General features: G+C 37.3%; 1 protein-coding gene across 1 annotated transcript in view; it reads left to right on the top strand.

Moving 5' to 3' along the window:
• Positions 1–22,439, top strand: part of AGPAT5 (1-acylglycerol-3-phosphate O-acyltransferase 5) — a 41,671-nt gene extending 19,232 nt beyond the window's left edge. Inside the window, exons 3-8 of the mRNA XM_045535642.1 lie at positions 638–753; positions 2,187–2,276; positions 9,424–9,514; positions 12,991–13,149; positions 17,732–17,855; positions 19,873–22,439. Of these exons, the coding sequence (XP_045391598.1) occupies positions 638–753; positions 2,187–2,276; positions 9,424–9,514; positions 12,991–13,149; positions 17,732–17,855; positions 19,873–20,098 (806 nt within the window). The 3' untranslated portion in view covers positions 20,099–22,439. The remainder of the gene's footprint in view (positions 1–637; positions 754–2,186; positions 2,277–9,423; positions 9,515–12,990; positions 13,150–17,731; positions 17,856–19,872) is intronic.
• The last annotated feature ends 3,018 nt before the right edge of the window (positions 22,440–25,457 follow it).

Raw genomic sequence — 25,457 nt, 5'->3', positions numbered from 1 at the left:
CTTCTTAGTCTTACTTTTGCAACCTTTTGTTAAAAGCATGTCTATAAAATTGTAGTTATTAGCAGCTGGGGACCATGTCTCTTGGTTATGTAAGGAACACACATATTAACCTACCACAGTTTTAAGGCATGTGAGACCTTCGTTAGAATGTATAACCTAGTTCTGAGTCCTAAAAACTCATTAGTAAAGATAGTGTCCTCACCTTTTCTTGAACATACGTATACACACACATACATACACACACACACACAGAATAGTTGCACTTGACAGTTTGATTTAGCTATCTTCCCTCTTTTTTGTTAAAAAAGAAAACATCTTTGTTTACTAAACTTTAGGAATCAGAGAAGCCCATTTTATTCCACGTACATGCTGCTGTTGGATTATTTTGGTGTTTTTGTTTTATCCCCAAAACAAGCCTTTCAAGAAATATTTTGAAAAAGCTCCCAAAACACAGAATTTATATTTTAAAATATCTTGTATTGATTTAGAGTAATTTTAAATATTCTAATCATACTGTTTTCAAAACATATTGCTAATACAGTCCTGTGAAGAGACTTTCTCTGTTTCTATGAAGGGAATGCTGGGGCTGACATAGCACTCACGTATGCACTGGCACCGATTGGTTCTGTCTTTGCAGTTGACTGGATTGTTGCCGATATCTTAGCCATTAGGCAGAACGCTCTCGGACATGTGCGCTATGTGCTGAAAGATCAGTTAAAATGGCTTCCATTATATGGGGGTTATTTTCCTCAGGTAACTTTGTCCATGCTTTCTCTTTATGTAGTTTATAAAAACTTTTATATTTTAAAATTTAACATGTTAACATATTTATATAAATGGAAGGGTTTTTAAGTGGGTTTAACAGCGTATTCTAAATTGAAGTAATTTTGTTTGGTGTTTTTAATGGTGTGTACTTATATACATGTCTGGTTATCCATATGCAGTTGTCTCTCGACATCTGGAGGAGATTGTTTTAACGACCCCACAGATGTAAAAGTCCACACATGCTCAAGTTCCTAATGTAAAGTGGCATAATTTTTACATATGACCTAGGCACACCCTCCGATATACTTTAAATCATCTCTACTTTATAATACCTAATACAGTGTAAAAGCCATGTAAATAGTTGTTACACTGTATTGCTTTCTTTATTTTTATTTTTTGTTACATTGTTATTTTTTATTTTTTCCCCCAAATATTTTCAATCCATGATTGGTTGAATCTGTGGATGTGGAAACTACACATATGGAGAGCCAACTGTAATTAAGATAAATGAAAGAGCAAAAATGCAAATGCACAAAAGTCAAACAGATTAGAAAATTTAAAGGCATAGAATACGATAGGCTATTATCTTAAGAAACTAATTATAAAAGTAATTAGTGATTTGTATGATATAAAAAAACCTCAAGCTGTATGTGTAAAGTACTTAGTGTGAAGAAATTTATTCTCTAGCTCTGGAGGATAGAAGTCCAAGATCCAGGTTTTGGCAGGGTTGGTTTCTCTGGAGGCCTCTCTCCTTGACGTGCAGGCGGCAGCCTTCTCCCCGTGGCCTCACGTGTTCGTGTCCCCATGCATGTACACCCCTGGTATCTCTTTGCCTTCTTAAAAGGACACCAGTCACATCGGATCAGGGCCCCACCCTTAGGACCTTCCTTAACCTTAATTATCACCTTAAAGTCCCTATCTCCAAATGCAGTCACAGTGGGAGTTAGGGCTTCAATATACTGATTTTGGGGGAACACAATTCAGTCTGTAAGAGTGCCATGTAAATATCTGTAGCTAGGCTGATTTTTTTTTTGTAAATCCCTAAAGATTGGGTGTGTTGACATTTTAAAGACACTTTTTAGTGGAAAAATTGGAGGTTAAGATCCAACTGATCAAGATTTTTATTTTAAAAACTGTGTTTTCAAGAAAGAAAGCATTTTTATTTCAAGTCTCAACAAAAATGTTCATGTATTTTTCAATACAATGTAGCATACAGTTTTATTTGAATTATGTTGAAACAAGAATCTTTAGCTAAATGTTAAGATGCTAATATTTAAATGTATTAAGTATAGTCCAAATTCTGAAATATTTGTTTATTCTTTATTCTTCAGAAGTAAAGTTGCCCTTTTGATGACTATAGCTGTTGGTTGGTTATTTTAAGACTAAATCCTTTTTTCCTCCCAATTTTTTTTATGTGGCAGCATGGAGGAATCTATGTAAAGCGAAGTGCCAAATTTAATGAAAAAGAAATGAGAAACAAGCTGCAGCGCTACGTGAACACAAGAACTCCGGTAAGATTATGCCCATTTTTATTATTTTTCTTATCAACTCTCATTTTTAAATTTAAGAATTAAGTTAAAAGTCTAAGAATTATTTTGAAAATATAGTATCCCATGTGTAATTAATAATTCAGTTTTGTTGAAGCAACAAAAATCCTCTAAATATAGGTAAGCGTTTTTCTTTGGCCATTAGAAAGACTGTTGTAGATGATTAGCTCTTTTGCTGGTACTTGTCAATATTGACCTTCAAGAGGAATCAAAAGGACACTTAGTGTCCCTTAGAGTCTATAAATAGAAACCAGAACTGCACTTGTAACCCTATATGGAAGCCACTTTAAGAGCTCATCTAACTCCTTATCTTCTTTAGCATCAGATTTAGTTTTAGAAGCAGCAGCTGTTCTCTGTCAGTATGAGTCTGGATTTCTTGTATGTACTGAGTTATTTGAAAAACCAAAAAAGTATGAATATCTACAAATGAAAAATCATTCAATGTAAATATTATTTTATAAAACTTTGCTCCCAAAAAGGTGGGGGAGGATCTCCGTCTTTTGTTTGAAGAATGCTCATTGCTGCTGGCGACTTTCCCCAGGACTCCCTGCTAGGACAAAGCAACATGATCGTAATGGCCACTCGGGCTTTACCTCTCAGTGCATCCCATGTGCTCAGAAGCTGACCTCGCATGCACAAGTTCTGTTCTTTGTGCTTTCTTGTCCCCTTCCTCCTCCCTCCTCTTCTTTGCCCTCCCCTCACGAGGGCCCCTAGGCAGCAGCCAGAGCTCGTGGTGAAGGAAGGTCCTCCACAGTCAGTAGGTAAAGTGCCCAGTGTGAGCATCCTTTACTCGTGGACTTTTTCTAGGTGTTTTTACATTAGGAAATTGCGTCCTGTTTTGGGGTGAAGGGAGTAGAATGTAATGAGATGAACAGTGGCCCTTTATCCTGTTACAGATCACCCTCAAAAACCAAGCTTGGTATTTTAAAGAGTCTGCTTATTTTGAAATAGTATGGTGAATTTTGGCAGAATTGGGGTCATTGTTTATAGATCTCCAAAAGAGAATAGATTGGCAATATGTATAGCTACTTTTTTTAAAAAATGTTTTTAAATTAAAAATCCTGAATTTATACCTTAAAGTATCCATCCCACTTGTTCCTCCAGCTCTCCAGCCACCCAGCCACACATAACAGCTATGGAGTTGCTTGTGTGTTCTGCTGTAGGCGTTGTATACATGAAACAAACAAATATAACCCCTCTTTACATGAATGCTAGCGTTCTATACTCAGTTTCCCCCTTTTTCCCCCTGTAAACATAGTTGTCAAAAGTGCTGAGGTTGATAAACTCTGCTCTATTTATCATGTATCTTTTTTCTCTGGGCACCTTCCAGTTTCTCCTTATTTTTGGTTTGCAGCAGTTTAAGTATTATATGTCTGGGTGTCATTTTAAAAAATTTATCCTGGTTGATGCTCTCTGAGCTTGGATCTATGGTTTGGTGTCTCATTAATTTTGGAAAATTTTTTGCAGTTATTTCTTTAAATATTATTCCTACCCTGTTCTCTCTTCCCCAGTTATGTGTGTGTTGGGTCATTTGTTACTTTTCCACGGCTCTCGGATGCATTATTCTGCGCCACCCCCCCCCCCCCCGCCCTGCCCCTTTTTTCTTGTGTGTTACAGTAAGGCTGACTTCATCGGCCTGTCTTCAGGTTCGCTGATTCTTCCCTTGGCTGTGTGGAGTCTCCTGATGAGCCAGTTAAAGGCCCTCTTGGTCTCTGTTACTGTGGTTTTCATTCCTAGCGTTTCTCTTTGATTGTCTCATAGTTTCCATCTCTGTTCTGAAGATAGATCTGATCGTAAAGGTCATCCACCATTTCCGCTGGAACCTTTGTCATGTCACTGGTAGTTATTTTAAATTCCTTGTCTGATAGTTCCAATATGTGTGCCATACCTGAATCTGGTACTTTTGATTGCTTCGTCTCTTCAAATTGTGCTTTATCTGGCCTTTTTTAATTCTTCCTAAGATCTTGTTGAAAGTTGGGCATCTTGTGTAGGATAGTAGAAACTGAGGCAAATTGTTCTGATACCTGGAAATGGATATACTTTCCTTCTTGCTAGGCCTTTAGTGTTGGGGGGTGAGTCTGTCCAGTCAGGAGTTGTACTGGATTTGGGTTTTGCTACTGCTGTGATTTTACTGACAGACTTCAAATTCCTGTAGCATTCATTCATTACTTTGTGTTTAGGATGGGGGATGTTTTGCTAAAGCATTTTTCCTCAATGTCTATTCCACACTTAGCTTTTTCCACACAGTAGCTCAAGGTGAGTCTCGTCTTTGTACTCCTCACCATAGAAGTCCTCCGAAATTTGTTACTGAACTCTCCCTTGGCTTGGTGGTGGAGAGAGAAGGAAGGAAAGTGTTATTTTGTTCTGATTAAGTCTTAGGGAGGATCCTGGAGGTGGAGCCTTCTCTGATCTTCCATTGCTTCCAGCTCTAAATCTGTGCCCAGCATGTATTCTTGCCTTTCCCTGCTTTCCCTTTTCCTTTCTGTTCTCTTCCCCCGGCCTTAGTGGGTTTTATCCATGCCCCAGGGGTAGCAGGGTCCTGTTGCCCTTCTTCCATCACTTTAAGGCAGTTGTTCCGTAGGAAAGATAGAGGGGAAGCGTGTGTGCTGGACCTTGCGCCTCTCCAGCAGGGCTGGTGACCTCCCCAGCCTGCATCCAGGCCAGCCCTGACCCCAGCGGTTTTTCCTTTCTCTTTTCTCTTTCTTCCTTTCTTTTTTTGAGTACGTGGTGAGGTCTGGGTGGAGCTGTGAGTTGTGGTGAGTTCTCCTTGAGTCTGCATTCCCAGGAGTTCTTTTCATCCACATGCTTACACTTGGATTTTTGCAAATTATTAAAACTTTTAGTTAAATTCTTTTTACTGGTGTTTGTTAACATTTGCTCCAAGTAAATAAGTGCTTGCATCTCATCTCTCCTTGAGTTGTCTCTCTCTCCTTAGGTTTTTGGGTTGGTTGGTTGCCTTGCAACCCTTCAGCTCTCTGAAGGCTCCAAGAAAAATTGTCAGTTTACAAATTGTCCAGTGTTGTTGCTGTAGGGTTGGGAGCAATACTCTTTCCACATTTTACATACTTATGGAAGCCACCCCCTATTTTTGTTAATAAATTTTAAAATTTGGAATAATTTTATATTTACAAAAACATTGCACAGAAAGGACAGAATTTTCCCATTTACTCTTCATCTGTTACAGCTGTAATGGTGACAGCTAATGTTGATGTCTTACATAACCATTTGTCAAAACTAAGAAATACACATTGATACGATACTCTTCATTGTATTGCAGAATTTATTCAGATTTTACCGGTTTTTCCACTAACGTCCTTTTTCCATTCAGGATACAGTCTACTGTACCACAAATCCATTTAACGCCAGTGTTTTTAATTTACTGTATTTTTCATTGTATGAAGTGTTATATGGTTTTTGTCAGATCTGTTATTTTTGTTTTAATCTTTAGGCTTGTCTTTGTTTCTTTAAATATTGAAGGTACAGTTTATATGAGGTGTTTGATCATTTCAGTGCCTAAAGTCCTGTCTGAGTCTGTTTTCTGCCGGTTCTTGCTTAGGGTGCTTTCTTTCCTCATGTGCTCGGTTATCTTCCTTTGCTACTGACTGTATTTGGAAAATGATTTGTAGAAATCAGTTGAAGCCTCGGATGAAAGCGCCTTCCTCCAGAGACCCTTGCACCTGCTTTAGCTGGGCCCCATCCAGCTGCTCTAGTCTGGGCCCCACCCAAACCAAATTCTAAACTTACGTTAACTGGACCTGAAGCTTAATACTTATTAAGAGTCTGCCACATAGTACTTGATACTGTCACATATTTCCTGTAATCCTTATAGCAACCCTGAGTCTTCATTTTCGGATGAGAAGCTAAGACTCAGTAAATTATATGGAGAGCTAAAAATATATATAGAAAAATTAGCCGGGCATGGTGGCGCATGCCTGTAGTCCCAGCTACTCAGGAGGCTGAGGCAGGAGGAGGATCGCTTGAGCCCAGGAGTTTGAGGTTGCAGTGAGCTAGGTGACACCACGGCACTCTAGCCCAGGCAACAGAGTGAGACTCTGTCTCAAAAAAAAAAAAAAAAAAAGTAAATTAATGTATCCAATGCATGGAGAGTAGGCTATTTTTAATAGAAAGTCATCAATTCAATAGTTGTTTGTAATTTGAATATAATTAAAATACTAAAATAGTTATTTTCTTTTTGAATAGTTTTTAATGTGAATTAGCTTGCTAATTTTCCATCAGAGGCCAAAGTATCTATGGTATATCAAATCTTGAATGTAGATTTTTCTGAATATGGAAAGTCATCACAGAAGAGAACAGAATCTCTGATTCCTTCAAAATGAAAATCTATCAGAACAGGGTATTTATGTGTACAATAGCAAAAAAATTTCTACATAATTTGTTTGTAATAGTTTGCCAGTTTCTTTCTGTATTCTGTTTCCCCCATCCTTGAGCAGAGATTTCATTTTTATTACCTCCAATTGAGAAGAGGGTCCAGAAATATCAGACTGTCCTGTAGTAATTCTTCTCTTGCTCTGATGTTCCATTTTTAATCTTTCCGCCTTCTATGTGGCCACTTTCTCCATTTCTCTTGGGAACTAAAAAAGATAGCTGTTTTTTTGTCGGCAATTTGAAACCACTAGCAAGGAAATTAACAGATGAGACCACCTGAAGAAGGAAAAAATAGTTTTATTTTAAAATCTTGAGGCCCCATCTGTACTGCCTGCCATGCATGGCTGACCTACGAGAAAGAGAACTAGGAGTACTACTCTCGCCTTGTTGCCTTTAGAAGTTGTTCTTGCGATTGTGACACGTAAGACTGACCGTGGGAAGGCGGAGCACCAGGATAGGATGATTAATGACTTTCGTCCTGTTGCTCTTCTTCCACCAAATGGATCATCTCAGATTTCTAAAGCAGGTCTATGATTTAATTGAAACAACAGCAAATTGTGAAATTTTGTGCCAAGTACTATATTAAGTCGACTTTGTGTAGTACTGCCTTTTACCTTCACAACATCTCTATGAGGTGTAGGTACCGTTATACTTTTCATTTTCTCGATGAGGAAATTTGAGGCACAAAAAGGATAATAGTATATCCAAAGTCTCAGGTCCTATAAGTGGAGAAGCTGGGTTTTGGAGCTAGGCATTCAGGCTCTACCATCCTGGTTCTGTACTGTCTAGGTACATTTTCTGGAAAGTTGGTTTCCTGTAGAATATCACTGACTTTGTGGAGTGGAGGTCATAAAATAACATTTGGTGTTTACACCCACCAAACTATATCTTACTTTTTATTTTTATTTATTTATTTTTTTGGCAAAATGAAATCATGGGTATGTATTTTACTTTTAAATTGTAACTTTTATTCTGTGTAATAATGAGTCCTCTTCTAAAATTTGGAACCCTACTTGCTGACTTATGAAAAGTAGGGGTAGTGATGGATTTTTTGGTTTTCAGTTTTGGGGTTTTTTTTGTTTGTTTGTTTTTAGTTTTTAAAATTGAAGTATAATTCACATACCATAAAATTCACCATTTTGAAGTATACAGTTCAGTGGTTTTTTCATATTTTTCCTCCTGTTTTTCCTTCTAGTTGCTGGAATATAAGAAGGAATTTTTCATTTTTTTCTTAATTTTACCCATTTTTCTGCATTATCCTGACAGATCTGGTCAATCTTTATCATCAAATATGATAATGTGTTCTGAAGACTATTATATAGATGAATAAAAAGTTTGTATATTTGCATGGAAGGTGAAAATGGAAAATTTTCAGAGATACCATTATACCAGTATTTCATATGAAACTTTGGGAGAGTTTAATCCTAATCAGCTATACCAGATGTATATAGGTAGACAGTATTGTCTGGGATATGGTGAGAATGGATGAAATGAACATGGTTTTCTCCCGAGAACTCCTTCTATCCTGTATTCTGTTTGTATTTGAAAAGGTTTCATATGAGTGTTTTATTTATGTCTTTTGGCTATCAATCAAAATTATTAGTATAGTTTTTGTAACTTAGTTCTCAAGTTAGAAGTTTTTTTGCTGTATAATTTTAATGTTTCTATTTTTACCTTCCCAAGCAGAGAAGTGTAAAAGCTTAGACTAATTGGATACTCAATAAACATCCAGCTTAATATTTTCCTTTATTTACAAATACATTATTTCAAGTTCAATTTATGTAACAAATATGAGGTTGCTTATAAATTAAGTCATTTAAAATGCAATAAGGAAGCTCTGTAACATAGGAATTCTGTGTGAACCTTTTCCAGTGTGAACACTTACTACCTTTTACATATTGGAAATTTAGATATTTATATATGATTTTCCTCAAATTAGATGTACTTTTAGTGTTGATACTTAAGGGTACTGAGTTCTAAAATTTGCACCTTTTAAAAATGTCATATTACAGGATCTTGGCCGGGTGCGGTGGCTCACGCCTATAATCCTAGCACTCTGGGAGGCCGAGGCGGGTGGATCGCTCGAGGTCAGGAGTTCGAGACCAGCCTGAGCAAGAGTGAGACCCCCGTCTCTACCAAAAAAATAGAAAGAAATGATTTGGACAGCTAAAAATCTATATAGAAAAAATTAGCTGGGCATGGTGGCGCATGCCTGTAGTCCCAGCTACTCGGGAGGCTGAGGCAGTAGGATCGCTTAAGCCCAGGAGTCTGAGGTTGCTGTGAGCTAGGCTGATGCCACGGCACTCTAGCCCGGGCAACAAAGCGAGACTCTGTCTCAAAAAAAAAAAAAAAAAAAAAAAGTCATATTACAGGATCTTTGGGGGAAAGATTGTTTTATTAATTGAAGCTTTATGCAAGTCAGGGTTTCATGGCCAAATTTTTAATTAGAAAGCTATTAGCATGTAATTAGGAATGTTTTTAGATTCTTAACGACTGATATAGCAGTGAATGTAGGACTGCATTTTAAATATAGTCCATATTACGTTCAGACTTAATTGTTGCATTTTGGTGGTTCTACTTGAAATGAAGGTCATAAATAAAAGAATATACTTTTTTATCCCACCATAGGAAATGCTTAGCATTAGTGTGGTTAGCATGGTTAACAGCAATAGCAGCAATAACAAAACTCACATAAAATAAACCAAATTTTCTTTATGCCCCACAGATGTATCTTGTGATTTTCCCAGAAGGTACAAGATATAATCCACGACAAACAAAAGTCCTTTCAGCTAGTCAGGCATTTGCTGCTCAAAAAGGTAAGTAGAAATTTGACTGCATTTGAACAAACGGCTTTTAAAGATAATGACCTTTTTAAGTTTTCTTCCTGGACAAGATATGTGTTTTATGACAATCAAATGGATAAATGTATTCATTCCTTGAGTGAATGTATATATTATCTCTTAGGAAATGAAATTTCTTCTCCGTAATTCATTTGCATGCTATTACATATGTCTAAGAGATTAAATTCAAGTGCTTGGTACAATGCATATTCCTATGCTGTGGATTTCATTAAAATCTATCTAGATGGAAACTTTTCCTATAGTGTGGGTTATGTGTGAGTTTCTATTTTGCAGGTTGACAGACCTAAGTTGGAATCTAGACTCCTTTATTAGCTATATGACTGCAAGTTGCCTGATGTTACTGACCTTCGGTTTCTTCATCACTCTCTCTTCTTTTTTTTTTTTTTTTTTTTGAGATAGAGTCTTGCTGTGCAGTAGCACAATCTCTGCTCACTGCAACCTCCAGCTCCCAGGCTCAGGCAATTCTTCTGACTCAGCCTCCCCCCCAAATAGCTAGGACTACAGGTGTATGCCACCATACCTGGCTAACTTTTTTTTTATTTTTTTTGTGGAGATGGGGTCCTGCTATGTTTCCCAAGCTGGTCTCAAACTCCTGGCCTCAAGGAATCCTCCTGCCCTGGCCTCCCAAAGTGCTGGGATTATAGGTGTGAGCCACCACACCTGGCCTGTTCATCTCTGAAAAGGATACATAGCTTATGAGTAGACCTAAATCTGTGTAAGAATTAAATTAGAAAATATGTGAAGTTCGTAATAGAGAATATAACACAAAGTTGGTTCACAGTACTTGGAAGCTATTAATGTGTTCAACAGTGGTAATGTTTTTAGTACCCATATTTTAGAAAATTAGATAATTGATAGATAATAAGCTATGCAATATAACCCAATTGGGAAGTATATAGTAAACAGTATCTATGCTGTGTTCTCAGAGATGTCTTTTGAAGACTGGCTGTGAATTAGTGTGTGATCTCCATATGTAGATCAGCAAGCACTTGCTGAGCAGGTGTCTTGTTTGTGATGTTATGCCAGGGTCTGTGACAATGAGACGTTCTACAATAATGGTGACGTTCTTTATTTGCTCTGTCCAGTCTGCTGGCTCCTACCCACGTGTGGTTGTTGAACAAAAATGTGACTAGTGTATCAGAGGAAATGAGCTTTTAATTTTATTTAATTTTATTTTAATTAAGGTGGAACTCTTACAAGGTGCTTGCAAGAGAGGATATGTCACATGTGCATGAGATCGTTTGTAACAATGCATTTTTAAAAAGTTTGTTTATTTTGCTCCAGGTACACATACCTGGCATCAAGGAGTGGCTCGGGAATAGGAGGGTTCAGTTTGTCTCCCTGTCTGTCAATTCCCCTTTGATTTTTATCTAGTCTAGACATCGTGGTCTTTCATTTCAGTTGCTCTTTTGCAATACCATTGTCTCTGTTGCCCTTTACACATTTAAAAAAAATGCTCTCCCTCAATTTTACATTTTCCTCTTGATAGCATTGTTTCCCCCTTTCATTAAGAGCCAAAGCCTTCTGCTTCTAGTGTATTCCTCAGAAGATTTTTTCATTTGGTCATAATGGGTGGAAAAAAGATTTTTTTTCTTGGTTTTGTTTACATATTATTAATGGCTATTTCTTATTCATGTCACAAAGCTGACTTTTTCAAACCTTCATTATAACTCTTCTATTTTTAAAAAATATTACCCTTATATCTTTCTTACTAACTTACTTAGATTCTAGTAATTAATTGTTCTTATTGAACACCACAGGGTGATTCTGTGAAACTTTGGACTTAATAAAATTGGATGAACTCTAATAGCAAAGAAGGAAGTGCTAACTAATTTGACAAATAAATGTTTTCCAGCTTGGTATACTATTCAGATTTTTGTTATAAGTTTGCGAATAAATTAAACTGCTTTTGCCCTGGGGACTTAGTCAGATATGTGGCTGTGGGAATCTTTTTCTTTCCCACACCACCCTGCATTTTAAAAATTCTTCTGTGGGACAGTCCCACCATATTGTAGCTATTCTTCCTTATGCAGCTACTTTTCCCTGGAGAGAGGCCGGTAGAAAATTCAGGCTAGTTTTTTCTAGTGTATTTTCATATCTCTTTTTGAGAGCTACTGTTTTCTTTTAAATTGTCAGTAAAAAATTTAATCAAGGAAAAGGGAGGTAATAGGAAGGGAAGAACAATCCTTAATGCTAATAGTCACACTACTGAGTATATGATGACTTTTAGACAATTGCAATATTTCCTCAGTGAAAGCTTTTAAAAGTATATCAGATGTACCTAAGAGGATTGAAATCATATGTTCATACAAAAATTATTGATGTGCAACATTCATAAGAGTTTATATAAATGTTCATAGCAGCGTTACTTATAATAGCCAAAATGTGAAAACAAACCAAATATTCATCAAATGATAAATATGGTCTGTCCATGCAGTGGAATATTATTCAGCCATAAACAGGAATAAAGTACTGACACATGCAACAACATGGATAAACCTCGAAACATTATGCTTAGTGGAAGAAGTACACTTAGTGAAGTATTATGCTTAGTGAAAGAAGGTCATATACTGCATAGTTTTATTTCTATAAAATGCCCAGAATAAGCAAATTCATAGAGACAGAAAGCAGAGCAGCGGTAGCCAGGGCTGGGCGGTGAGGAGGGTGCAGTGTGCAGACACTGCGGGGTGTCTGTCTGGGGTGATGACAGTCGGAAGTCTGGAAGTAGATGGTGGTGGTTGCATGGCTCTGGGAATAGACTTGAGACCACTGAATTGTGTACTTTAAAATGGTGCATTTTAGGTTATGTGAATTATGTCTCAATTGAAAAAAAAAGTATACCAAGAAGCTAGGTTCTTCAGTTTATCCTAAAAATACCCGGTCAGCTTTTCACAATCTGTGGAGCATGTCAACTCTTACTTCCAATATGGTACACAGTGGGGGTCATTTAAATGACCCTCTCTTCCCATCTCTGTTTGAACAGAAATAGAGCTAAAGGAGTCATGGACTAGGAGTCAGAAACTATGAACTGTACTTCTAACATACCTGAGAGACTGCAGGCAGATGCTACCACATTTATTCACCTCCCAGAAACGAGGATAATAATATTTGCCCTTGTCAGGGTTTACTAAACTGAAGGGTTTCCAATAGGCCATAAGCTTCCCAAGGTCCAGTTTTCTGACAGCTTCCAACACAGCTTCTTGTAGGTGTAGATATTTAATGAATATATATTAAATGAATGTTGATTTAAATAGAGGAATCTGAGAGTGCTTTCTAAACTTAAAGCCCTCGAAATGTGAGGTTATGGCATTGATATTTTCTGGTCTGTATACTTGTGGAAACTTAAAAATGATTTAGATGTTGAACTTTATTATATTGCAGAGGTGTTTTGTGACTAGTTTATGGCCACTCTGAATCAACTTCTCTTTCAGGCCTTGCAGTATTAAAACATGTGCTAACGCCACGAATAAAGGCAACTTATGTTGCTTTTGAGTCTATGAAGAATTACTTAGATGCAATATATGATGTTACGGTGGTGTACGAAGGGAAGGATGACAGAGGGCAGCGCAAAGCGTCCCCGTCCATGACTGGTAAGTTCGTTTCCATGTATTTGAAAAACTATATGCTGTATGACATGTATAATTCATATATTTATGAATGTATAGGTTTTTTTTTAAATAGGTAAATGTACTTTCCTTCACTACATTGACTTGATGTGTTTTTCAAGGGGCTATCAATGTGTAGCAGTTGAAATTTCATTAGTCCTGCTAAGTTTGGTATTTCTTGGCTGCCATATTAGTCCTTTGGACTCACCAATTATCATTAATCCAGCGTCTTTCTACCCAAAGTTCATACACAAAGCTCCATACATCAGAGGATGGAGCGAGGAAGGGGAGCCCTCACTCGGCAACACTGAGGTGTGCGTTAATGGTCAGTGCTGATCCTTAAATGTAGTTTTCATAAAACAGTTGAGTGTGATTTTTTTTTTCTTCTTTCAAACGTGCTAGGTTTTAAGGAACTTTGAGCCATTGTCTATGTCTTTGTCAGATATAATAAGGAAAAAAATAGAAATTTAAATGAGCAGAATAGTTTAGTTAAACATAACTAAAAGACTCTTGACTACTGGAGAAGTTTAACCATGGAAATAGGAAAACTGGGAAGTGTGGTGTTTCCATCCTCTTTTCTAAGTATCCATTTGAGCTGGGGTCAAGAGAGAGAACACTGGGCCTGTATTTTGTTTTGTCAGCTGTTTGAAGTAGAACCAACAGGCTTGTCAGGGTGCTTGTGTCAGTAGGATCTCTTGAAGGCAGGTCTCCAAAATATGAACCACCAGCATATTTTACACTGAAACCTGCTCCTGAAGCATTCCTCTGAATTTGATGCGCCTTAGAAATTTTATAGAATAATATTATTAGCAACAGTGAAGCATTTACAAAAGTAAACATTATTAAAGTATTTAGAAGTTAGCAAGGATGGAAATTATTCCGCCCAGCCTTACACTCCCACTGTTTGGACACACTGCTGTGCACCATTAAATTATCTAATCCTGTATTGTGCATATTCCTTAGGGGCCAGGGACTTTTCCAAAGTACAGCAAAGAGTGTAGTTGTAAAATGATTAATCTATTAAATAATGATTAGATGAGGTTCACTCAAACTTTAGAAGAAAAGCTCTTGGACTGAAAAAGAGCGTAGCCACCCATAGCTGGAAGTTAGGGAGCAGGGAGGAGGGGTGAGGCCCAGGGGACTGTGTGGCCTAAAAATTGGTTACTGTGGAGGGAAAAAATGTAAAGTAGTTACATGTGAAGGGTGATTGCTCTCATAATTGCCTTTAACTCAGAGTAATTGTAAAGTAGGAAAATAAGGTGTTTTTCATTTTATGTGTAATTTTTTAGAATATATAATGCATCAGTTTAAAAATTAAACCTATATGAAGTCTACAGTGAAATGTCTTTCTCACTTTCCGCTCTGTCCCCATCCAGCTGCTCCCCACTTCCCTCTCCCAACAATAACCACTTTTCTCAATTTCTTGTGTATTGTATATGCAAATTTAAGTATACATTCTTATTCTATTGTCCCTCCCTCCTTATAAAAAAGGTAGCATATTAATATTTTTCTGTCTTTTTGAACCATTGAAGAAGTCCTTTACCTGTTTTCACATTTAAAAACAGACATGCATTTAGTTGTTAAGCAAGATTGTCATTAATTTATTAAGCATAGTTCAAAAATATAAGATTAAACAAATTTTTATTACTTATGAAAAATAGATATAATCCCCATAATAATCTTTTTTAAATGCTGCTTTTGGCTGGGCACAGTGGCTCACATGTGTAATCCCAACATTTTGGGAAGCTGAGGCAGGAGGATAGCTTGAGGCCAGGAGTTCAAGACCAGCCTGGGCAACATAGCAAGACCCCATATCTAAGTCTACTCTTACCTCAAAATTCGTCTCAGATGAAGCCTTTCCCAGTATGTTTTCTTTCTAGCTCACAGTGCTTTCTGCTGCTTCCGCACTCCTATGGCACAAAGTACAAATGCCACGGTGCTGGTGCTTGGCACATGGTTAATCTTTATCTCCCTCTAGCTGCATTAAAAGTGCCTCAAGGAAGGGCAGCCCTCTGAGAGTTGTACTGTTCAGGTTCTCCTCCCACCATTGCTTGTTCTCTCCCACGTGTGAGCTGACCGTGTGGCTTTGGAGTTGCCACTGCCCATGCACATTCATTACAAATTGTCTTTTTTTGAAAAGATTGGCTTTTCTAGCTGTCACACCCAGATGCCACAAAGAAAATAAAATCTATCACATTAATCAATTAAGGATAAAGTATTTCTACAAGGAAAAAAATACCTAGAGTAGAGTCAAGGGTGAAGACAAACTGGGAAAATATTTGCAACTTAGATCATAGAGAAAGGGCTCATTTCTTTAATCTCTAAAGTGCTCCTACAAATTGATAAGAAGATGACCAATAACTCAAAAGAAAAATGGGTGAAGGATTAGAACAAACAGTTCACAAAAAATGTTCAACCTCATTCATAATAAGAGAAATGCAACTTTAAACTACAGTGGGACATACTAATTTTTTTTCCCATCAGATTGGGAGAAATCCCAAGGTTTGTTAACAGGCTTGGTGGGTGAGATTAAAGTATTACAAACACTTTTATACTTTGCAGATAGAATGCAATATAATATAGCCTCTGTAGAAGTTGTTTTAAATGTCTATCAAATTTACAAATGCATTTATATTTTGAATTTAATATTCCCACTTCTGAGTCATTATTCTACATGTATACCTGTGCACATAAGAAATTACATGGTTTTCCTCATAATGTATTGATTTTAATTGTGAGGTGTGTGTGACTTGTAGCTTGAAAAACCCTGCTCTTATTGTTTATATAAATTGCTTATGATCTAGTTATACTCTACTGTAGCTTCAGATTCACCTTAAGTTATATGAAGTCTGATGTAAGTTGAGTTAGGTATAAAATTCTATAACTTGTAATATTCTAAGTATTTTGTGGCCAGGTTTCCTTAGTGTTAAATATTATCTCTATGCATTGTAGGTTGTCACTTAATATTCACATTTTATGTCTCAGTAAGCACCAATTTTTCCTTAAAGTTGCTGTACTATTATTTATTTATATGCCATAGCCCAGTGTTCCTCAAAGCATTGTAGGAGGATTATAGTTGCATTAGAATTACCTGGAGTGACTGTTGGACATGCAGGGCCTCAGCCCCACTCCAGGTTGCTACCCAGACTCTGCAGGTGAGAGCCAGGAGGCTGCGGTGTTTGTGACCTTACGGGGAATCTTGTGATCGCTGGGGTCTGGTGGCTTAGGCCTCAGTGAGGCCTCCTGTTGGTTGTCGAGAGAGGCATGTCCCTTATCCTCCCATTCTATGGCATAAGTTTCATTTTAAGAGAGGTATAAATCACAGCTCAATTGGGCATCCTCTCATGGTTCACTTGTTCTTGTCATCATGGAAAATGTCCACTGGGGCAGAGGTGAGACAGGGTAGCCTGGCTATCACTGATGTTTTAAAAATTATATTTCTAAAGTAGGTGGTGTACCATAGTAAATTGTGTGCTTAAGGACATTTGATACTCTACATATTTTATACAATTCTAGTTATGTTTTTTCTGTTGATATTTTCATATTATAAAATAATAATATAGGTTTTATATTTTATGCTCTTCAGTCTCTTAGGATTATTTCTTTGTTCTCCGAGGAACTTAAATATGTTAATATTCTCACCTCTCTACAAAGAGCCACCTGCAGAGGAGGGAGTTTCTAGGCTCAAGTTTCTTTCTTATCTTGCAATAAATACTGGCCTCATCCTGTGTACAGCCCAGGCTGAAAAAGGCTATCTCCTTTTTTTCAAATTATCATGTCTTAAGAACTGCAGTTATGTAGGGGCTCATAGCTATTCCAAGGTAAGAATTTTGGTTCCTGAACCAAGTATATAATATGTTAAGATATGGCAAGTATCAGGAAAGGAAGAAGGGGTACCAGTGATTAGAAACCAACAACCAAGTCACGAAGGAGACGCACCGGCTCACCCAGGCTTGTTTTGGCTCTGTAGCAGTCAGTGATGAGAAGCTGCCATGTCAGGCCAGGAACGAGGAGTTGAGGATTATTAAGTGCCTGTAAGTGCCCAGTTGTTTGCCAGGTCAGGATGTGTAATAGTGAGCCACACTTGACTGTCTCTCTGCCCTGTGGAGCTCACCGGCTGGTGGGATGGGTGACAAGTGATGCACTGGGATGGGAGCTGGTGGTCTGAAGGAAGACAGTGGGGCTGGTGGTTTGGCATTTGGGGATCCCTTTGGAGAGTTAGGTATGGACTTATAGTAGGGTTAGGGTCCAGTTTCCTATCCCTGGGCTTCCTATAGAACTCAGAGTTGTGTGAAAAATAACATTTGGTACTATTGATGATTTAATGACTTATGTAACTGTAGTTGATTTGGAAATTACAGCATGTTCTTCTACTTAAGCTTGAAACCAAACCACCAGTTTATAATTCTTTTTTTTTATTTTAATTTTTGCTAAGGAAAGAATCTGTACTTTTTTAAAAATCATTTTTAAGCTTTTTTTTGCCTTCTGGCCTTATTTTCATTATGTTATTTTATCTAACCATGAGTTCTAAAATAGTAAACAATGAAATATTTGTGTTCTTTGTTAGAATTTCTCTGCAAAGAATATCCAAAAATTCATATTCATATTGATCGTATAGACAAAAAAGATGTCCCAGAACAGCAAGAAGATATGAGAAGATGGCTTCATGAACGTTTTGAAATAAAAGATAAGTGAGTAACAGCAGTTCCAGCACTTCAGAAACTTTTGGTTCAACAAAACTTCACCATAGTAAACAATTTGAAACTAATTTAAACAGTTTCATTATCTCAAGAATGCTTTTTATAAACTCAAGTGAAATCTTGTTCCGTGCTTATCTGTTCATGTTTTAAACCTTACTTTTACAAGTCACACAGTATTTCCTGGACAATACTATGAGGTAAGATGTAAAACTTAAAAAATAAAAAAACCACACACACAAAACTTTCTATGTAAGATGCCTAAGTCTGCCTTCTCAGATGAGATGTCATGGTGTGATGTGTGAGGACCAGCCATGAGGCCAGCCGCGCGTGGGAAAGCGCAGCTCTGGGAATAGAGGATCGTGTCTGCCACGCAGATGGACACAGTGCCACACTACCTGTTGGAAAAGGAAGGGACAATTGAAATATCTTCTTTCTGTTGTTAGTATTTTGCAGTTTCTGTGATAGACCTTGTGTTTGCCCATGCTAATGTCACTTTGGAGCAAATAGAGGTGTTGAACCTTGCTAAGAGTTACTTTTAAGTAAATGAAAGGCATATTTGTTTCTTCCTTTCTTTTTTCTGGTTCAGGTTCTCTCATGATGAAAGGCATTTTTGGATACCTTTTAGGTGAGGCTTAGTGTAAAGAGGTCAACAGTGAGTGCAATATGCCACTTACTAAAGAGAACCTTGAAGCAGCAAGTCACATCAGTTGAGTGTATTAGAGTATCTTTGATTTGACACAAGAAAGAAATTGTAGAATTTTCTTTTCTTTTTAGGAAGATAAAAAGTGAGTCTTAGGTTTAGATATGATATTTACAAATTGAATTTTGTTACATGAAAATATTTTCTTAGAGGAAAATTTCAGGATGTTAATTTACTATTTTCCTATCAGTGAAAGTTTTATCCTTTCTGATGTATACCCTATTTTTTGAAAGATATGTTTTGAACATCTATATTTTTATCCTCTTTTTGACAAAATGTATCCATTAGTTGTAGGATGCACCATTTACCAAGACCACACTGAAAATTACGGTTTTCTAGTTTTTAAAAACACTTTTTAAAAATACTTCCAAAAGCATATTTACATTCAGAAATTTTACCCGAGTGTTTTATTCTCCTAATAGGAGACTGAGATTGTTCTTCCTTTCCTTGTATAACAGTGAAATATTTCCTAATTAGCCCTTCTCATGGGTTAACTTTAACAGGTGAAAATTATTAAAAGTGTAATAGGTTGAAAATGACCCTATGTTAAATTTCTATCTTTTATTGACTTTCACTTATACATGACATATCAAGCCAGCCATTCAGGACCACTTTGGCTGTGGAAGAAATATAAAAGTAAGATCTGTATATATTAACATGAAAATCTGTTCTCAAAAAAAAGACTGAACAATATATTTACTATCTCAATTATATTGTAGGTATTTATATGTATTTAGGATAAATCTAAATATTTTAAAACAGTGGTTATCTCTAGGGAATGTGATTTATAAAGCAATAGAAGGATTTTCCCTTTCTGTACTTTTGTGTTTAAGATTATATTATGTTCTGCTATTATAACTTTACCTATTTTAAGTGAAATAGGAAAATGAATTAACTATGCTATTTTTCTTCTTTCACCTTCTTTTATAATTCCATAGGGATAAGGGCTTTTGGGGGAAACTCCATGTACAGTTGGCTCTCCATATCCACGATTCCAATCTATAAAAATTTTATAGATTAAAAGTTTAAAAAACAGAAACATCCCAATAAAATGGCATATAACCATCTATTGTGAAATAGCTACATATACAATTCATATATAGTAATCATAGAGCATATTAAAGATATTTTAAAAGATTAGAAACTTCTATTAAACCAAGTCTCTGGGTGTTTCTTTTTCATTCTTATTTTCCAAGAACACACATAACTTCTCCAGTATAAAGTAAGTACCCAGTAGATAACTTGTTGAATTGAAATATTGAAATGACTAAAACTGAAACTTTAAATTTTTTCATTCTGGCCATATAGGATGCTTATAGAATTCTATGATTCACCAGATCCAGAAAGAAGAAACAAATTTCCTGGGAAAACTGTTAATTCCAAATTAAGTATCAAGAAGACTTTACCATCAGTATTGATCTTGAGTGGTTTGACTGCGGGCATGCTTATGACCGAGATCGGAAGGAAACTGTATATATACACATGGATATATGGAACCTTGCTGGGCTGCTTGTGGGTTACTATTAAAACATAAACAGGGAGCTGTCTCCAAGCAGTGGGATATGCTACGTTGTCTGTTTTTGGCGGCTGCACATTACATCAAATTGTTTCCTGAATTTAATAAGAAGTGTAAATAAAGCCTTGTTGATTGAACATTGGATAAAATAGAATTTGTGACTAGAGCCGGTATGCAGTTGGTCTTGGGCAAACATAAATGGTTTTCCCACTTTAGCTCTGGAGCTCCTGGAGAGGTAGAAGCTGAACGGAGTTCCTGCTGTTTTTACATCTACCTTTTCCCATGGACTAATGACAACTTCACAACAGAAGCTTAGTAGGATTGTATAATTTGTTATTGTTTTGTAATTCAGATGGCTGTATTTTTTAACATTAATTTGCAGCATATTTCACTATATTTGTTATTTTCAATTTATTATAACTTGACAGCTCCAAACCCTTATCACTAAAGTATTTAGTATCTAGCAGCTAGGTAATATTTCACTTTTTGTTTAATTTCTGCAAGTCAATGAAAGAAATTGTATTTAAGTATTGAAATGTTCAAAGAAAAGGGCAAAAAAATGTTCATGGGGAAAAAGCTGTTTTGAATGTTTTTATTGTATTGGATTATTAGCCGATTTTACTCATTTTGTATTTGCAAAATAATTAACATTTCTAATATTTATTGAAATTGCTCAATTTGCACACCCTGTACTCTACACAAAAGAATAATGTATAAAATATGAGAAGTTTAATTTAAAATTGTGACTGATTCATTGTAGCAGAAATTGCCTAGCTTTTTGAAGATTTAAGCTATGCTAAGTACTTCCCAACATCTGTGCCATAAGTGCTTGAAAACATCGTTTCCTTTTTTATAGATATCTCTCAAAGAAATCAGTGTGAACCTTTTGTTGGACCCTGAGTTCACAGATTTTTGAGGTGATGGGAGCCAACTAGATTTACTAGCATGTGCCTTTCACCTACTTCTTTTTGATTTAGCAAAATATTTAATTCAAAAGTCACTTGTGTGTCACCAAGGTAGACTTCCACTGTGTTCTACTCCTTTTCCTTCGGATTCCCGCCAGCGGTGCTGCTCAGCGGCTGCACACAGACTCGCAGGGAAGAAGAGCCAGCCGGCGTCACCCTGCTTCACAGCTGAACTCTTTAAGCCCTTGTGAGTGAGCTTCACCAGCTGCTGCAGGGGCATTTTGCATCTGTCTATGTCAAGAACTTTACCTTCTCAAGCCAGTGAAATACAGACTCAATTCATCAGGCTGAGTGAATTTGTTTCTTTCCCATTAGTTTTAATGGAATATCACCTCGGAACAAGAGCTATGTTCTATGTTCCAGGAACCAAATCCCACAATTTTCAGTCACGGAACAATATATCCCGTGGAAGGAAACATTTTTAAAGTGTGGTCAGCTCTATTTTTATGTTATAATTTAAACTTGATTGCCTACTGGTCCTTTAATTAACATTTATGCTTATTGCTAGTGGATTTTTGTTGCAAAATTCAATCAGTGACCAGATGAAACAAACACACCACTGGATGGAATCATGATAAACAAAATGAAAAAAAAAATTAAGGGAAATTTTGTCTGACTGTTACGCTGCTTCTTTGAAACCAGAGAATAAGCCATTTCAGGCAACATCTTTGAAGAGTTGTGTGGTGTGTGTCGGTTTGTGTATGTCAGTGTGTATGATCTATGTATACACACATTCATACACATTCAGGATACAGTTGGCCTAATTATAAATGGGGGCATGCGTAAAACTTAGGCAAAGTGTCCTCATGCCGAATTGTAATTTTCTCTTACCTGTAAAGTAAAATTTAGATCAATCCCATGTTTTTGTTAAATACTTTTTTTTAACAATACTAAATTTAGAATTTATTTCTAACCAGGTCAAAATAAATGGAAATTGTGGAACTTACTTTGAGTATCATAGATATGCTCCAAATTTAAATTTTAAGAGGCAATACCATTGGAATTATGTGGATTATAACTCATTTTAACAAGGCAAAGTAAGATCACTTGAATGTCATGTTTCTTAGAACTTATATTCTCTCAAAAGGTCTATAAAATATGATAGTGGAAAAAAGTTGTGTATCAAAATGTTTGGAAAATCAGAAGCTTCTCCTTAACATGTATTGATATTGACTTGAATTATTTTTTTCTAAAATTAAAAGACCTGTGCCTACTTGTAAATCTTTTCACCTATCACTTAAACTTTTGTTTGTATTGTTGATTTATGGCTTAGTTATTAGTTTCTCTTTATAAGAATGCCATCAATGTGCATGCTTTTATGTTTTTCAGAAAGGGTGTGTTTGGGTGAAAGTAAAAACAAAAAAACAATAAAACCTTTCACTGTCTCTAATGTCTGTGCTGCTTAACATTTTTTGATCCAAAAATTCACCAGCAATCTCCAATTACATAAAATAGGCTTAATGACTGGCCCTGCATTCTGAATTTATAAAACCATAATATTTTTAATATTGAGCAAAGTTTTTAAAAATACATTAAAATAAAATTGTGAAGCAGTGTATCATTTTGGTTATATAAACTCATCTAAAATTTACAAGATGCATGGCAAGTATTAATTGCTTGGCAATTCTGTAATTATTTAGCAATCTCAGTGAAACATATCGTATGCCTAAAATTAGATTGGTGAGTAAAAGTGCCAATCTGGCTAATTTTTATACATACTAGTTTCATGTTTCATTTCTATGTGATTTTTTTTTCATTTAGAGCATCAACAATTTTCCTTTACACAAGTTACCTAAGCTTGATTTTTTTCCTCTGTAGTATTACATGGTTTATAATTATATTTTCTAAAGTCTGTGTCAAGTGGTCTAACTAGATTGACCATAAAAAAGAGGAAATACAGTAATGTATGAGGGCTGTCGGAAAGTATCCAGCCATTGTTAAGAGAATGGCATTACATGGTTGGAGACCTCTGGACTGCCCTCGTATATGTTAATATAAAATTTGTCCATCAAGTATAGGCACAAAGTAACTCCCAGATATATACCAGACCCACATTTGAGAAGACAGAAATACTTATCGAAGTATTTTGTGTACAATTGCAAGTGTATAATGAAAAAACTTTAACCTTAATAATTTGTGTTTGAAGCATTTAGATTGAAGATTGAGTAAAAAAATTTCTTGGCAGATAGATATTCCACATGCCTTGTAGTGTTACATACCTTTATAAGCACGATTTTTCTCCCTTTGGGGCCAGTTTTTATTATGAACAAACATACACTTTTAAAGGATAGCTAACTTGAAATATTGTTACCATTTATTAGGTCATTAAATATGAAATGTCTGATTTCGAATCAGAAGTGCAGTTTATCATATCTCGAACAAGAAGCAGTGCAATTGAAGTATGCACCTAAACTGTCAACACAGTTTTGCCATCTTAGTGGTAGCTTGTTTATGCCAGCAGCAAAGACACCTGGAGAGCAAGTGGCAATGAAATCTTCAAAGGTATTTTCCACAGCTTGTTGAGAATTGAATATTTTTCCTTGCAAGAAGTGGTCCAAAGCCTGAAAGAAGTGGTAGTCAGTTGGTATAAGGTCTGGTGAATATGGTGGATGACAGAGAGTTTCCAAGTCCAGCCTCTGTAGTTTGAGCAGCGTTGTTTGTGACATGTGGTCGAGTGTTGTCTTGCAAGAGGATTGGCCTGTCTCTAATGACGGATCTCGGTTGTTTAACTGCAAGCATCCTCATCATTTTGTCCAGTTGGGTGCAGTAGACATCAGCTGTAATTTATTGACCAGGTTTCGTGAAGCTGTAGTGGATAATACCAGTGCTGGACCACCAGACACCAGTAGCTTTTTTTGTTGAATATTCGGTTTTGGACTGTTTCAGCACTTCATCTTTATCCTACCATTGTGCTGAATGCTTGCAATTGTCAAAAAGAATACATTTTTCATCACATGTAACAGTATGGTCTAGAAATGGTTCACCTTTGTGTTGTGACAGCAAAGTTAAGCTTTGAGACGATTTTCCTTCTGACGCTCGTTTAATTCATGAGGAACCCAGCTTCTTTATCTTGCTGATTTCTTTCAAATGGTCTAATACTGTTAGAATACTAACAACTTCCATCATACTGGTCCCTGGTGCTAAAAAGGTTGGGGACCACTGCGTAAGTGGGTTCTGCTTTATATGAGAGCTAATTTTTTTTTGTTTGTTTTAGGTTTCTAGTATGTTGTTCTAATGTGGTGTGTGACAAATGCAAACTAGACATTGTGAAATGAAAGTATGCAAAAAGAATCAATCCCAAACAATGTGTCTCCCTGTCCTTGTGTGCTAATATCTTTGTTTTCATCTCTCTCCTTTCTCTATTTCTAGAAGTTGAAGCCAGCTTAGAGACTTGATTCCAAGGACAGCCTAAAGGCATAAAGGGTAAGAGAAGCTACTGGTATTTAATTTGGAACCATAAACACAGGAGAGAAGGCGCAGCTAATAGACGGGATCAGCGGTTTCCTAAGTTTTCACACCAAATGCGACTTCAAGCCTGTCTCGACCTACCCGGTGCACCGCACCTGCGACAGCCCAGCGGGAAGAGACTAGGACTTGGGCCCCACAAAGAGCCGATTCTCTCGCTGCTGCCCACCCTGCTTCTGAGCGTTCCTTGCGTTTACAAAGCATCTTCCTTCGGGGGATCCGTGGCTCGGACAAGCTCCTGAGACCCAGCAAGGACAGGCTGCGAGGCCCGCGTCCTCCCCCCCCCTCCCCCCCCCGTGTTTCTGGGCTTCTCTCTGCTCCTCTGCAGCAGCCTCGCCCGGCGGGGCGAGAGGTCGGCTCAGCTGTCATTCGCCGCAGGTGGTGCCAGAGGCAAAGCGCAGATTTGGGGTGAGCCGTGATTAGATGCGGGCTCACCCCACTTGGGGCGTGAACCTCCTGGTCCCCACTTCAACGAGCCTGGCTTGCTCGTGGAATTAGGGGGTGTCTGAGAAGGCGCTGAGCGGTGTCTTCGGGGGCCCGTTCCTCGCGGGCGCTGGAGGCGGCCCAGGAGCGGCTGGGCAGGCCCCAAAGGAGCTGTCCCTGCCGGTCCCCTCCGCAGCACTAGGCTGCCCAGACCCGCCTGCTGTCCCTACATCTCCGTGACAAGTCAGCCCTCTTTCCGCGCATCGAAACAGAAAGACCCTTTGTTGAGCCAACAAACGCCCCAACACTCCCTCCTGCCAGGTGCTTGCACGTGGTTCTGAAATCATGAAAACTGTTGAGATGAATTGTGTCCCCACTAAATTCTTATGTTGAAGCCTGAACCCGCAGTCCCTCAGAATGTGACTGTATTTGCAGATGGGGCCTTTAGAGAGGTAATTTGGGTAAAATGAGGCCATATGGGTGTCCTTAGGAGCAGAGGAGAGCAGGGCGCGGACTCGGGAGAG

This window comes from Lemur catta, chromosome 22 (genome assembly GCF_020740605.2).
Source record: "Lemur catta isolate mLemCat1 chromosome 22, mLemCat1.pri, whole genome shotgun sequence".
In the NCBI taxonomy this organism is placed as follows: domain Eukaryota; kingdom Metazoa; phylum Chordata; class Mammalia; order Primates; family Lemuridae; genus Lemur; species Lemur catta.
The sequence above is the reverse complement of the archived record's forward strand: the minus strand, read 5'-3'. Positions and strand labels throughout refer to the sequence as shown.